The sequence below is a fragment of the Phocoena phocoena genome, chromosome 1 (assembly GCF_963924675.1).
Source record: "Phocoena phocoena chromosome 1, mPhoPho1.1, whole genome shotgun sequence".
Taxonomy (NCBI): domain Eukaryota; kingdom Metazoa; phylum Chordata; class Mammalia; order Artiodactyla; family Phocoenidae; genus Phocoena; species Phocoena phocoena.
Window position 1 is genome coordinate 12471526 of NC_089219.1, and position 14600 is coordinate 12486125.

Sequence of the window (14600 nt, forward strand, 5' to 3'; positions counted from 1 at the left end):
CTGCGTTGGGTCTTGGTTGCTACACGTGGGCTTTCTGTAGTTTCGGCAAGCAGGGGCTACTCTTCTTTGTGGTGCGAGGGCTTCTCATTGCAGTGGCTTCTCTTGTTGCAGAGCATGGGCTCTAGGCGCACGGGCTTCAGCAGTTGGGGCACACGGGCTCCAGTAGTTGTGGCACATGGGCTTAGTTGTTCTGCAGCATGTGGGATCCTCCTGGACCAGGGCACGAACCCGTGTCCCCTGCGTTGGCAGGTGGATTCTTAACCACTGCGCCACCAGGGAAGCCCTGTACTTGTCATTTTAAATATGTCTTCCCTCACTTGAATTTAATCTCCAGTAGGATTTTTTGTCTGTTTTATTCAGTCATGTATCCCCAGCATCTAAAACAATACCAGGCACAGAGTAGGCAATCCATAAATATTTGCTGAATGAACAAGTGAAGGATAAAAGAAGAATTAACTAAGCAAAAGGACTGTACTGCCATTTAAGGAAAGTCAAGCCCTCTATTTTAAATGCCAAACTCCTCATAACAACTAATTACTTGATACCACCACTTAAATGTTTAAAGAGGTAAAAAAAAAAAAAAACCTCTTCCAAATGTTTCTTCTCCATTTCAGCAAATGGCCCCACTACCTACCTAAGTGAACAAACCTGAAACATAAGTTAGCCTTGATTGACCCTCTCACACCCCCATATCCAATCCATCAAGAGGTCCCATCATTTTTAACACAAAAATTCAGCTCAAATTCATTCACTTCTCTTTATCTCCACTGTTAGGACTCTAGTCCAAGCCATCACAGTCTCTCACCTGTACTATTCTGATAGCCTCCTACCTGTTCTCTCTGCTTTATTTTCTTGCCTTCTTTAATCCATTTCCTAAATAGCAGCAAAAGTGTTCCTAAAAATGTAAACAGGATCATAATATTCCTTTGCTTAAAATCTCAAAATCTCAGACTATGGTCTGTGAATGATTTGGCTTCCATCTACACCTCAACTCCATCTGTGCCACTCTACCCCTTGCTCATTATGCTACATCCACAAAGCTCTGTTTTCAGTTCCTCCAATATGTCCTCTTCTTTGTATATGCCATTATCACTTCCTTCCCTGCTGCATCTTTCATATCTCAGCAAAAAAGGTCATCTTCTGTTTAAAGTAGATCTCCCCCTCTTATTCTGTATCTCACTCCTCATTTCCTTCATAACTGTTTTTCTTTTCTTCCCTGTTACAGTATAAGCTCCATGAGGGTAGGGGTCACCTACCCTCATGTAAAAGGGAGGAGGCGGTAACTCACGTAACTCCGAAATGTCAGAGAAGTACTGTAGGTCTCTCTCAACTGTTAAGAGCTGTCATTCCAGCACTCATCACCACCATACTCCCTCCAGATGCTCCCTCCTTCTATCATTTCAAAAGGAATGCAAGACAAGGTTTCATTGGCAAATCACATTAATTCCAACTGCTATGGACTGAATTCTGTCCTCCCAAAATTCATATGTTGAAGTCCTAATCTCAGTGTGATGGCATATGGAGAACGGGAGCTTTGGGAGATAATTAGGTTTAGATACTCTTATAAAAAGAGGAAGAGATACCAGAACTCACTCTTTGCCATGTAAGGACACAGCAAGCTCACTAGCTCTCTGAAAGCCAGGAATAGAGCCTTTACCAGCACCCTGATCTCAGACTCCTAGCCTCCAGAATTGTGAGAAATAAGTTTCTGTTGTTAAATCCCCCCAGACTTTGGTATTTTGTTATGGCAGCCTGTGCTAAGACACCAACCAAAATGAGATGCTCCAGTCTCATCTGTAATAAAACCAAATACACATGTAAAAAGATACCTGATACAGTAGCATTCTTTATCAAGATTCTGCTCTTAACCCAAACTGTTCCACTGTTTTTTGATGCTCTTTTCCAAAGAGCTACACTTTTGAAGACTGAGCACTGTTAAAACTATCACCCTAGGCTTCCCTGGTGGCGCAGTGGTTGAGAGTGCGCCTGCCGATGCAGGGGACACGGGTTTGTGCCTCGGTCCGGGAAGATCCCACATGCCGCGGAGCAGCTGGGCCTGTGAGCCATGGCCACTGAGCCTGCACGTCCGGTGCCTGTGCTCCGCAACAGGAGAGGCCACAACAGTGAGAGGCCCGTGTACCAAAAAACAAAAAAAACTATCACCCTAGATACCCATCACTTGCAAATGCTAGAAGACGTCACATCTGGTACCAAAGGGTGGGGGTAGCACCCTCCCCTCAGCTACCATCTAACTTAGCCACCACCATGCACAGAAATGGGTGAGTCAGGCACACCAAGACATACCAACAACTGTGTTTTATTCAGAAAGACTCACTGATGTTTCAGTTAGGAAGTAATTTTGGTTGCGACTCATGACAGCGTATAGAAACATTTCCCCAGACAATCTTCCCATGGGATTTCTGCCTAAATGAGAATCTCATAGGACTCTTTATTAAATTAGTGGGGTTTTTTTTTTTTTAAAGTAGACATTCAAGAAGCTCAGTTTCCACCCCTCTAAAACTAGGCTCTAATTGTAGATTAGAGGGAAGCAGAAACTAGATTCTTTGAGACATTTTGTTAGAAAATTACTTTTAAACATTCAGGAGCTAATATATTTTATAAAAGGGAACAGTCTAACATTGTTTCTTTTTTTTTAATGGCGATTTTTTTCTTTATTGAGAAACTTAAGACTTGGGTAACATGTATTTTTTAAAAATTCAGATCCCTGGGACTTCCCTGGTGGTGCAGTGGTTAAGAAGCCATCTTGCAGTGCAGGGGACGCTGTTTCGATCCCTGGTGGGGGAACTAAGATCCCACATGCCGCAGGCCTACTAAGCCCGTGCCGCAACTACAGAGACTGTGCACTCACTCTGGAGCCTGCGCAACCACAACTAGAGAGAAGCCTGCGCGCCACAACTATAGAGAAGCCTGTGCACCACAACGAAGATACTGCACCGCAATGAAAAGATCCCACGTGCTGCAACTAAGACCCGACCCAGCTAATAAATAAATAAATAATAAAAAAAATTTAGATCCGTTGTAGAATCTGAATTACAAAGTCAGTTATTTCTCTGATACTTCTACCTTGGGGATTTCAAAGCATTGCCTTTAAACTTAGTAGTTAACAACAACAACAACAAAACATCCCATATCTATCTTATAGGGAGAAATAAGGAAAAATAGCCAACAGGCTATGAAGGTCCAGAGCTCCACATCTACAAGAAAGAGCAACACCCATGCCAAAGGCATAAAGCTTAGTTACGAAACAGAGAAAGGCAGTATTTGTATTTTGTGAGTGGAACATCAAGGCTACTCTGAAATGGGGCCTGGACAACAAGTACAATGGCAGTAGGATGTTTAAGCCAATAAGACCCTCTGCATTTTAGAATCTGTGATTCTAGATTTTAATCAATATTGCATTAAGTACAATAAAGGACAAAGTGCTAGAAAAGGAAATGCTCCAAAGTACAAAATTCTGAAGGCTCTAAAATAATACTAATCTTCAAAAAATTTTAATGATGAACATCTCTTTATCTTTCCAATAATTTAAAAGAATTTCATCTGTACAAAACCCAGCCCCACTTGTGACTATCCACTGTCAGTATGCTCCTCCCTCCTATATTTGCCTATTGCAGAGGAAAGAAACAGAACTTAGAGCTTTGGGGAAGCAAAATGTAGCTTCTTCTCATGAAATGATTTTAAGCCCCTGGCCTAGACATTCACAGCAGTCATTACAGAAATAAAGGAAACATAAACCAGCTTTCCCAACCCATTTAAAAACAGAATCTTCTGCTCCTCCTCCATATTTCTCCCAGAAAGATATGGTAACTTGTTCATAGTTACATGGAGAATTGGTGATTTTGCCAGGAAATGAAACTCATGTCTCCTCACTCTTAGTCCAGTGACCTTTCTAATACACCATGTTGTCTTCCGTTTAGTAATCAAAGTAAATCAAGACCTAAATAAGTATGGAATCTGCCCAAGGGATACCCAAGTCTCCTTAGTCCTAGAGTGAATTCCAACCTTGAAAAGCCAATGAAGAATGTTTGGGAAGAGCTTGCCAACAAATCTAGAAGAATACTTTATACTCAGTGGACTCTATTTCTCCATCACACCAGCCCCTCCAATCTCATAACTGTGCCTTTTCAAACTGTCCCGCCTCATGAGTGCAAAAACAATTTGTGTGTGTGTGTGTATGTGTGTGTGTGTGTGTGTTTCTTCCCCAAGAAAGATTAGGTCAAAAGAGAAAATAATCTAGTTTCTTTCTGCCAGAATTGTGGCATAGTGGGACTGTGCAGGAATGTACCTACTGTGGAATCTTCCCACACTCCTGAGCTGTTAAAAGTAACCAGCAGAGGCATGTTCCATACACTCCCCAAATACCTGAGCTGGCAACAACAAGATATTCAGAGATCTTAGCCCTGGGACAATAGCTCCTGTCAGTCAACTACAGTTCTCACGACTGTGCTTCTTCTGCTCTTACTTCAACTTCATACCAAAGAACATATCACACCTGTACAAGTACTTCAGAAAACCACACAAATGAATTCACACAGTAGTGTAGCAATTTTGGCAGGGTACCAATACTAATGATAAAGTATAATTCAACAAAAAATTCAAAGACCTTACACAAGCATATTACTCTTAGCATTTACAAGCAGATTTGACAAAGGATCTGGGGCCCCAGTAATCTGTTCTTGAGACCAACACCTAAAGGATCAGGTAGAGTTTCCACACAAAGGGGGTTACCTGATAAGGAAGCAAAGATCAGCATTTTCTCTCTTACCTGAAGCCAAAGGTCGGATCCACTCTTTGCTATTTAGGTCAAGTCTCCAGAGGTCATTGAAGGCAGCATTGCAGCTGCTTTGGGTACAGCCTCCAAACACATACATAGACTGATTAGCATCATAATAGCACGCACCTAGAAAGAAAACAATAAATGAATAACTGACATCTAATTCTGAAGCCACTCTAAACCTTAACTATAGCCCATATCTTTCAAAGATCAATTACTTCACACATTCCGCAGTTGTTCCCAGGTATCAACCTTTCTATAACCAGCCTCCTGTCTTCAGGTTGATCAATATCACAGTAACCTTTAAAATACGGACCAGAGAAAAGCTATGGAAATGTTATGTTATTTCCGAGCACACTAAGCAAACTGACAATGATATCATTAAATAAGACAATATAATTCTAGCAAGAGAACACAAGAATTCAGACTAAGGGTGTTCAATGAGTGAAATTTCAGCACAGCTGCATAATTAATCTAAATCTGCATTATTATCATCTAGGGCTAGGAGAAGATAGTCAGCGCTAACAGAAGTACTCTGTCCTCCCATTCCTCTCCACCTGTCCTCCTCTTATTGCTTTTGCTTTCAAATGAAACATGAGGCACAAAACAATAACAAGACTTTATATGAAAGAGGATGACAGAAAACAATTTTAAGAACCTGCTGGATGTATAAATAAATAAATAAAATTTAAAATTTCAAAAGAAAAGAAAACAATTTCAATCAATGCCATAAAGTAACCACACATACAGAACCAATGTAGCTCAGCGATCTCAAAGTAGTATGGTCCCCAAACAACTGAGAGAAAAAACATGAAAGTCATTAAGCTCCTAGGTGTGCATCCAAAAGCCACCAAGGCCGACTGGTTGGTGCTGAATAGAAAACCAATGCAGTAGGTAACAGTTAAAAAGCACCAAGGTCTCCAAGAAAAGCCTTTTTAATTAGGTGACTATATACACCTCACCAATGGGCACTATTCTGAAGAAAAGAGTCAATGACTGTGAGAGGGGCTGTTCCCGTAAAACCAGAAAGACCAGAGCCAGAGTCTAGACAAGAGACATGAAAGCTAAGCGCTGCCACCTTGCTTCTCATTGGAAAGTTCATTTAGCCTCTGTCCTTTGGAAAAGATGACCATGCGCTCCTTCTAGTCCTGCATTTACCATCTTGTATTTCAGGAAAAGGGCCGAGCAAAACTTCATTCATTTCATGCATACCACTGGGAAAAACAGACCTCTCAATGTGAAACTAGGCTAAAACAGTTAAGCGTCACATAAAAGAAAGGGTAAAGGGAAAAGAAATTCAGAGATTCAACCCACTAGTGCATGGCTTCAGTGATCATCCAGTTTATCTGTAGGTCTTGTTCAGTTTAGCACACCACCGTTTCACCACCGTTTCTAAGATCTCTTCTGAACTCTGGCACCACTTATTCAAGTTCAGAAAAAGGGAAACACCACTGCTATAATTACCTCTGTGATATATATTAGCTCTGGGAATAACCCTCCTTTTTTATTTTTTCTTAACTCAGCCCACTTGATATGCCTTTAAGGACTCTCTAAGAAAGCCAAGTCCAAAAATTGGATGAGTTAAGATAATAAAAGCAATGTGTTCAGTCACACCCAGTAATCTCAGCCAGTGGAAGGAGTAAATCCAAAACATCTGGGACTTTACTGGGGGCACAGTGGTTAAGAATCCTCCTGCCAATGCAGGGGACACGGGTTTGATCCCTGGTCCAGGAAGTTCACACATGCGGCAGAGCAACTAAGCCCATGCGCCACAACAACTGAGCCTGAGTTCTAGAACCCCTGAGCCACAACTACTGAAACCGTGTGCCTAGAGCCCGTGCTCTGCAACAAGAAAAGCCACCGTAATGAGAAGCCTGCACACCGCAATGAAGAGTAGTCACTGCTCGCCACAACTAGAGAAAGCCGGCGCACAGCAACAAAGACCCAAAGCAGCCAAAAAAAAAAAAAAAAAAAAAAAAAAAAATCTGACCTCTGATGCTGTGCAATAACAGAGCTACAGACTTTTCAAATTAACAAAGAAATTAAAGAAACTAGAGATGTGAAGAAATGAAATACCATTTAATCATCAACAGGCTCACATCTGCAAAATACTTAATTACTCCCAGAACTCAAACATGCTACAATGGTATATGAAGGTTTAAATGATCTTACACTTGCCACTGACTTTCTTCCTTTTTTTTTTTTTTTTGGCGGGATCTTAGTTCCCTGACCAGGGATCGAACTCGGGCCCCCACAGTGAAAGCACCGAGTCCTAACTACTGGACTGCCAGGTAATTCCCCCATCCCCTTTTTTATTCCTACTGACTTTCTTTGCCTTTAAAAATAACTTCTAATCCATATCTAAATCAGTTTTTTAATTAACATCCCAATAAGAAAGTCTATTAAGAAGTAAAATCCTGGGAATTCCCTGGCAGTCCAGTGGTTAGGACTCTGTGCTTTCACTGCCAGGGCCCAAGTTCAATCATGCAAGCAGCGTGGCCCAAAGGAAAAAGAAGAAAAAAAAAATAAGAAGTAAAACCCTATGTAAGTCCACTGCTCATGTTTCAGGTTTGTTGAGAACTGCAAATAACAAAGGATCAAGTTAGATGACATTAAACAAACAAAAAGGATAATTACTGAAGCCACACTTTAATCTCCACTAAAGGGGGCAAGCTTCAGGTATCCTGGTCTTCTCATACATACCTTTTTGAACTAGCTACTCCAACAAACTGGGGCAATTTTGAATTGAACTGACTGGTGCCTGGCATAAAAGAACATTCTCTTCCACCTGATAATCCATAACCCCAGAACAGAAATTAGCAATGTCCTCTGGCTTCTGAAACCTTAACTGATCTTCGTTATACCAATGTTTAATAAGACAAATCCATGATTTCATAACTAAAAGAGTCAGTAGCTCATTTATGTCCCACTATTCCTCAAAGATCAACTCTTGGCAGCTGCTTCCTTCATGCAGCAAAAAAGCACAGCGCCTTTATTTTTCAAAGAGGTAGCAAACATTCTTCTTCTCTATTTGGACTGAAAACCTAGCCAGCAGCTGGGCCCCATGAGGTCCTTACCACGTGTATTTTAATGCTATACTAAAATAAGGCAATTGGCATTTTCCTGCTTCTCTTTGAGCAAACAAAGGTTTCTGGAAGAGGAAGGTACAGCCCAAACCCTATGCAAAGCTAACGGGACTGAAACGACAAGTTTCACACACTGTAGTTTCAATATCCAGCAGTCATTATCAACAAAGCTTGGAGAGGAAGGGAGTCAATTTAGGCAGCTATGTTTAGAACTCAGATATAATGGGAATGAGAAACAGCCATCAATAATACACTCAAATATTTTAAGCATCCTACTGAACTCTGTTTGCCTCTTTTTATTTAAGATGCGTACATGTTGGTCTGGGTGGGGGTTGGGGACCCAAGTTCAATGAGCCTTTCAGAAAAAATTAAGAATTTAAGCAAATACCACTGCTCAAGTAAATACTTCCTTTTACCAAAGTTCTCCACCCAAACAGAACATTCTCCTTTCAGAACATCTAGACCACTGGAATGTGCTATACAAAAGTTACCATTTGTAGTATGGTACGATGGCTCTGCTAAGAAATAACATTGAGAACGTGATTATTCCAACTGCTAGATCTCTTCAAGCTTTCTGAAATGTGCTTGACTGCTCCACGAAAAACTATTGCAAGTCACATACCTCAAGTTAAAATCTAATAATCCCTACTCGAAGACAAGCCAAATATGCACAATTACACTCACGACAAGCAAAGAGTTCCACAGTGTTCCGAATACTTTTCCTACTATATTATAATCCTCTGAAGTTCAAGGTCTTCCAGTTGTTTCGTATTTTCCATGGTGCCTGGTAGTCACTAGATTAATGTTCACTGAACTCTAATTTTTGCACTTTCAGAGGTTAAATTCTCTTGTTCCCTCATTGTCTCCAGGGAAAGGTCCTGAGGCATTTATCCCATGCTTAGAGACTATGCTGTCATGTGTCTCACATCTACAAGCCAGGACATACTTGAAGGCCTGTAATTAAGTAACTATGGAATAAGAAAGGTTGGTTATCCAGTCTGGGCCTGCTGGCTATTGCAGGAGCAAGATTAGCAAGTGTATGGAATGACCTGACCATATTTGGAGCCTAAACACTAAGAGGTTTTTCAAAACATAATGCTAGGGATTCAACAGACTCCTATGTCAATCTGAAAGGGACATTCTACCTTAATCAAGGATTGCATGATTGGCCATGAACACACTCATCAAATAACCAGGAGAACTGGCTTCATTTTACTTTCCCTGCGTTTTTTTGTCCCAGACTTTTACCTAAGAAAGAAGCTCTATCGCTCATATCATTGTTACACAATTCCACAGAATAGATGTCAACTATGAACCTGGTGTTATGAAAGGTGCACAGATGTCTAAGACATGGAGCCTGACTGTCCTCAAGTAGACAACAATCTTGTGGAGGAGACATCATCATCGTCCTACAATTTTGCAGGTTAAAATATATTTTTACAAGTGTTTCCTCAATTAAATTTCCTAGCAACTCTGTGGCACAAACAGAATTTATCATACGCATTTTACAGATGAGGAAATTGTGGGTTAGAGGAGCCAAGGAATTTGCTTCCCAAGTCTAAAGTTCTTCCTTTGCATGTAGCCTCTCTTACACAGATAATTATGGTAAAAGACAGATGGTAAAACATTAAGAAGAAGGTATGAAGAGTGTATTAAATGAGTATAAGCAGAAAAAGAGAAGAGCTTAATCTCCATGGTGGGGAATTTGAGAGTAGTGTGAAAGACGGTGGCTTTTGGCTTTGTCTCCAAGATGGGTTTTAGAGGTCAGGACATTTTCAATCAATTAACATGGGGCGAACAAGTCTAGGGGCGAAAGAGGAATGGGAGGGGAAGGGAAAATGAAATCAGGGCATCCAAACAAAGCCATGAGGTAGGGAAGTTGAAGACAAACAAGGAATCTCGTGTGGGCAGAGCCTGGCTGTGTAAGGATGCAGCAGTGAGTCAGGCTGAAAAGGCAGGCTTGGTGAATGCCAGGTGGGGTGGAAACTTCTACATGCAGTGCAAAAAGGCTCAGGCTTTTTGGCAGAGGAGTGAAAAGGCTGGTTTTATGGTTCAGATTTGCAGTTTTTCCCGACAGGAGCTCCTGTCATTTTGAGCAAGTCAATTCTTTGTGTGCAGGATCATCCCATTCACTGCACGACATTTAGCAACCCAAGTAGGTCCTTGCCTACTAACTGCTTGTAGTACTTTCCAGTCAAGACAATAAACAATGGCCTTACACATTTCCAGATGCCCTAGGAGGTGGCACTGTCTCCAGTTTTGGAGATGGCTGCCAAGTGTCTACACCAGGTTCAGATGAAGAGAGAAGAAAGGCAAGAAGATTATATAGAAAAGACTTAGGGGGACTTCCCTGGTGGTCCAGTGGTTAAAACTCCACGCTTCCACTGCAGGGGGTGCGGGTTCGATCCTCGGTTGGGGAACTAAGATCCCGCATGCCACGGCCAAAAAAAAAAAAAGAAAGAAAGAAAAGAGGAAAGATGGAATGATTAAGTGTGAGTAATGGGGGGCGTGGTAAAAGGAAAGATATGAGAGAGATTGCAGAGACAGAACAGAATCAACAAGATTTGACTTTTGTTGTTGAGGGAGGGAGAAGAAGTGAGGATTAATCCAAGATTTCAAGCTTGTATAATTGAGAGAATGATAATGCCATTAACTAAATTAAAGAGAGGAGAAAATTGGGGGGAAACTACTGAATTCTACTTTTGGCTCACTAAATATGAAACATCTGTGAATCTCTGTGGCAGTATGAGCAAAGAACTGGAAATGTGGATCTCAAGCTCCACGTGAGTTAGGCATAAGGAATAAAATAGAGCTAAAGGGAGAAATACAGAGATGGGAGTTGAAGGAGCTAAGGAAAAAAATTAAAGGAATGCCTTGTTTTCAACCTATTCTGAAAACTGCCCATTCCCCGTAATAACCCTCTTCAGTTTGCCAGCTAGATAGCATGGGGAGACTGATGGAAGAAAACAATAAAAGAGACAGACCGAAAGAGACAACGGAAGACAATGAGAAACCTTTTCTTGGATATCAAGTAAGGAAATGAAAATACCAAGTAAGGAAATGAAAAAAAAATTTAAGCAAAAACAAGTATCAAAACCCCCCAACCCCTGAGCTTCTGTGAGCTTACTCATGGTACTATTCCTTTCTATTTCCCCTTCAAAAAACTGCCTCTATTTTGTGGTAATACTCTTTTTCGAAAGCTAGTTAACTGAAAAATATTTTTTCCCCTCTCTTATCAGAAAGCCAAACTGTTGCTATGATAATTATTCACCCCTATTTCCTATTCTAGTTTCAATTTTACCCTGATTCATTTGATTTCCCTCTTAGGGTTCTAAAACTATTTGTTTCCAAACACCATCCTAAAAAAAGTCCTGTCTTTAGAAACCTCGTCTTTGCTTCTCATTCCAATCATCTGTAGGTAACTGAAGTTACCCCTCCCTCAACAATAAATACTGGACCTAATATGGATCCTCCTGTAATTTCATTAAATGTTCTCAGCAAGGACTCATGTATAGTTTATGGCAGTCATGATCAAAGGGTGGTCTGTGGACTCCTGAAAACATTTGAGACTCTTTCAAAACTACTTTTATAATAATAATAAGTACTAGTAGTAGTAGTAGTTGTAGAAGTAGTAATTTATTGTTTTTTTTCACTGTGTTGACATGTGCACTAATGGTGCCAAAGCAATGCTGGGGAAAACTGCTGCAGCCTGTGCATGACTCAAGGTAAGGGAACTCAACTACTCTAGTGTCACTGTGCTCTTCACTACCACACACTCACAGATTAAAACAAATGAAGCCAGTTCTGACTTCACAGATCCCCCAGAGAGTCTCATAGATGCCTTCCTCCCCCAAAGTCCAGGAATCACACTTCGAGCTCTACTGCTACAGGGGATTTACAACAGCACAAAAATAGCTCCCTGAGAGAACTGAAAACACAGCAAATAGTTTGACCCATTCCTTTGATCTATTTAGATACAATTCAAAGACAATGATGAGTTATCATTATTTACAGAACTCTCCTCTGGATATGAGAGTACAGCATATGGTCTGCGGCAGTCAACCACCAAGAGGCCTCCAAGGATCCTCACTTCCTGGTATTACACCCTTGGTCAATCCCTGTGTGATTTATAGGATAGAACAGAAAAGATAGTATTCACTTCAGAGCTTAGGGTGTAAAAGATACCCTGGCTGCTGTCTTAGTGTCTGTCTCTGTTTCTCAGATCACTCATTTTGTGGAAAGTCAGCTGGCAAGTTGTGAGCAGCTCTATGGATAGGTCCATGTAGTAAGGGACTGAGTCTCCTATCAACAGTTACTGAGTGAGCTTGGAAGCAGATTCACCGGGCCCCAGTCAGGCCCTCAGGTGACTGTAGCCCCAGCTGACAGACTGATGGCAACCTCACGAGAGACCCTGAGCCACAACCTCCCAGCTAAGCCACTACCAAATTCTTGACCCTCAGGAACACTGTGAGATAATGTTATTTTAAGCTGCTAAGTCTGCAGGTAATTTTTACGCAACATGGATAACCAATAACTCTCCTTCCCCTCAAGAGTTCAAAATATGGCTTAAAAAAAAAAAAAAGACACAAACATACAAGTTAACAATGAAAGACAATGTGAGTTAAGTGCCAAATTAGTATTCCAGACATAAGCTCAGAACAGGAAAAATTTTTCTGTGGGCTAGAGAGTTGAGAAAAGGTTTCCCAAAGGAGCTAGAACTTCAACTGAGTTTTCAAGGAGAAGCAGGCTTCAGCTAAGTGGATGGGAATACTCTAGAGAGGAAGAATCAAGTACAGCAAAGTGACAACTTGAAAGAGAAGAGCTCTTGGGAAAAGTTGGGAGATGAAGTGGTAATTTAGAAATAAGTCAACTTAAAGAGGGTTTTAAATATAAGACTAAGTTTTTATCTTGTAGGCACTGGATGGACACTGAAGCTTTCTGTTTTTCTTTTTTTAAAATTAATTTATTTTTGGCTGCGTTGGGTCCTCGTTGCTGCACGTGGCCTTTCTCTAGTTGTGGCGAGCGGGGGCTACTCTTCGTTACAGTGCGTGGGCTTCTCATTGCAGTGGCTCCTCCTGTTGCAGAGCTTGGGCTGTGGGCGTGCGGGCTTCAGTAGTTGTGGCACACGGGCTCAGCAGCTGTGGCTCGCAGGCTCTAGAACACAGTCTCAGTACCTGTGGCGCACAGGCTTAGTTGCTCCGCAGCATGTGGGATCTTCCCGGACCAGGGATCAAACTCATGTCCCCCGCATTGGCAGGCGGATTCTTAACCACTGCGCCACCAGGGAAGTCCTGAAGGTTTCTGAATACAGAAGTAATATAACTAAAGCAGCAATTCTGAGAACTTTCTAAGCGGCTTTCTTCTCCTGTCAATGAACTTTCTTTATGTAAAATCATTAATAAATACAGCTTTTGTGGCCTAAGATAGATCACATCTCAGTCTCACTTTGATGGAGGGATATAAATCACTAATAGAATAAAATGGTATCGGGAATTCCCTGGTGGCCCTGTGGTTAGGACTCGGTGCTCTCATTGCCAGGGCCTGGGTTGAACCCCTGGTGGGGGAGCTAAGATCCTGCAAGGCGTGGGGTGCAGCTGGAAAAAAAAAAAAAAAAAAGAACAAAATGGCATCTACAAAAATCAATTAAAATGGAGAGTTAATTCTAGAAAAAGTTGGGGCTTCCCTGGTGGCGCAGTGGTTAAGAATCCGCTTGCCAATGCTGGGGACACGGGTTCAAGCCCTGGCTCGGGAAGATCCCACATGCTGCAGAGCAACTAAGCCCATGCACCACGACTACTAAGCCTGCACTCTAGAGCCCTTGAGCCACAACTGCTGAGCCGACGTACCACAACTACTGAAGCCTGTGTGCCTAGAGGCTGTGCTCCGCAACAAGAGAAGCCCGCGCACCACAACGAAGACCCAACGCAGCCAAAAATAAATAAATAAAATAAATTAATTTTTTTAAAAAATCCTAAAAAAAAAAATTCTAGAAGTCAAAAACTCTAAATTGTCTATTTGCCAAAACATTTTATTTATAATTTTACTACTTAAATTTGTATTTTATAAACAATATCCTTCATGTTCAAAATTTTTGTGTGACCCTAGTCAAATTCAGTGTTTGCTGAACATACACTACGTTAAGATAAAGAGTTATTGCAAAAATTAGTGCTAAGCTCTGGCTACTCCCTAAGTAGGATCCCAGAAAAACCCTCATGTATGCCTTTCCTTTGTTTGCCTCTTACATGATGTCAAATGTTTAAAAACCTAAGCATAACACCTCGACCTCTTTGCAGTAGAGACAGTACAAAAATCCAATGAAAAAGCAGAATACAAAATTATATCACAGTGCCTACAATATATTTAGGCTCATGCTCTTCCCTAATTCTGATTGTAAAATTAATATAAACCCTTATTTAACATTTTCTTCATTAAGAAGTCAGACAAAATACAAGCCTCCAAAGTAGCTTTTGGAAACACGACCACAGGCAGGATGGGATCTGCTTTCACAGTAAATACTTACTGTGTGAGAACCGCTGAGTGATTGGGGTTCCAGGATAAGGGTAAGTCCGACTCTCCCACTGAATGTTTCCTTCCTGGACAGCCTTTATGAAACCATGATAACACTGGTGGGCTACACCTAAAGACAAAAATAACAAAAGCTTCAGCCTGGACTCTTCACTTGTAAATCAAATTATTAAAACTGCATCTATTAATTGTCT

The 14600-nt window shown here is 41.2% G+C and overlaps 1 protein-coding gene across 1 annotated transcript in view; it reads right to left on the reverse strand.

The window, feature by feature from the left end:
- Nucleotides 1–14600, reverse strand: part of FBXO42 (F-box protein 42) — a 94858-nt gene that overhangs the window by 24448 nt on the left and 55810 nt on the right. Inside the window, exons 3-4 of the mRNA XM_065885947.1 lie at nucleotides 14402–14518; nucleotides 4787–4921 (exon numbers count right to left, since the gene is read on the reverse strand). Of these exons, the coding sequence (XP_065742019.1) occupies nucleotides 4787–4921; nucleotides 14402–14518 (252 nt within the window). The remainder of the gene's footprint in view (nucleotides 1–4786; nucleotides 4922–14401; nucleotides 14519–14600) is intronic.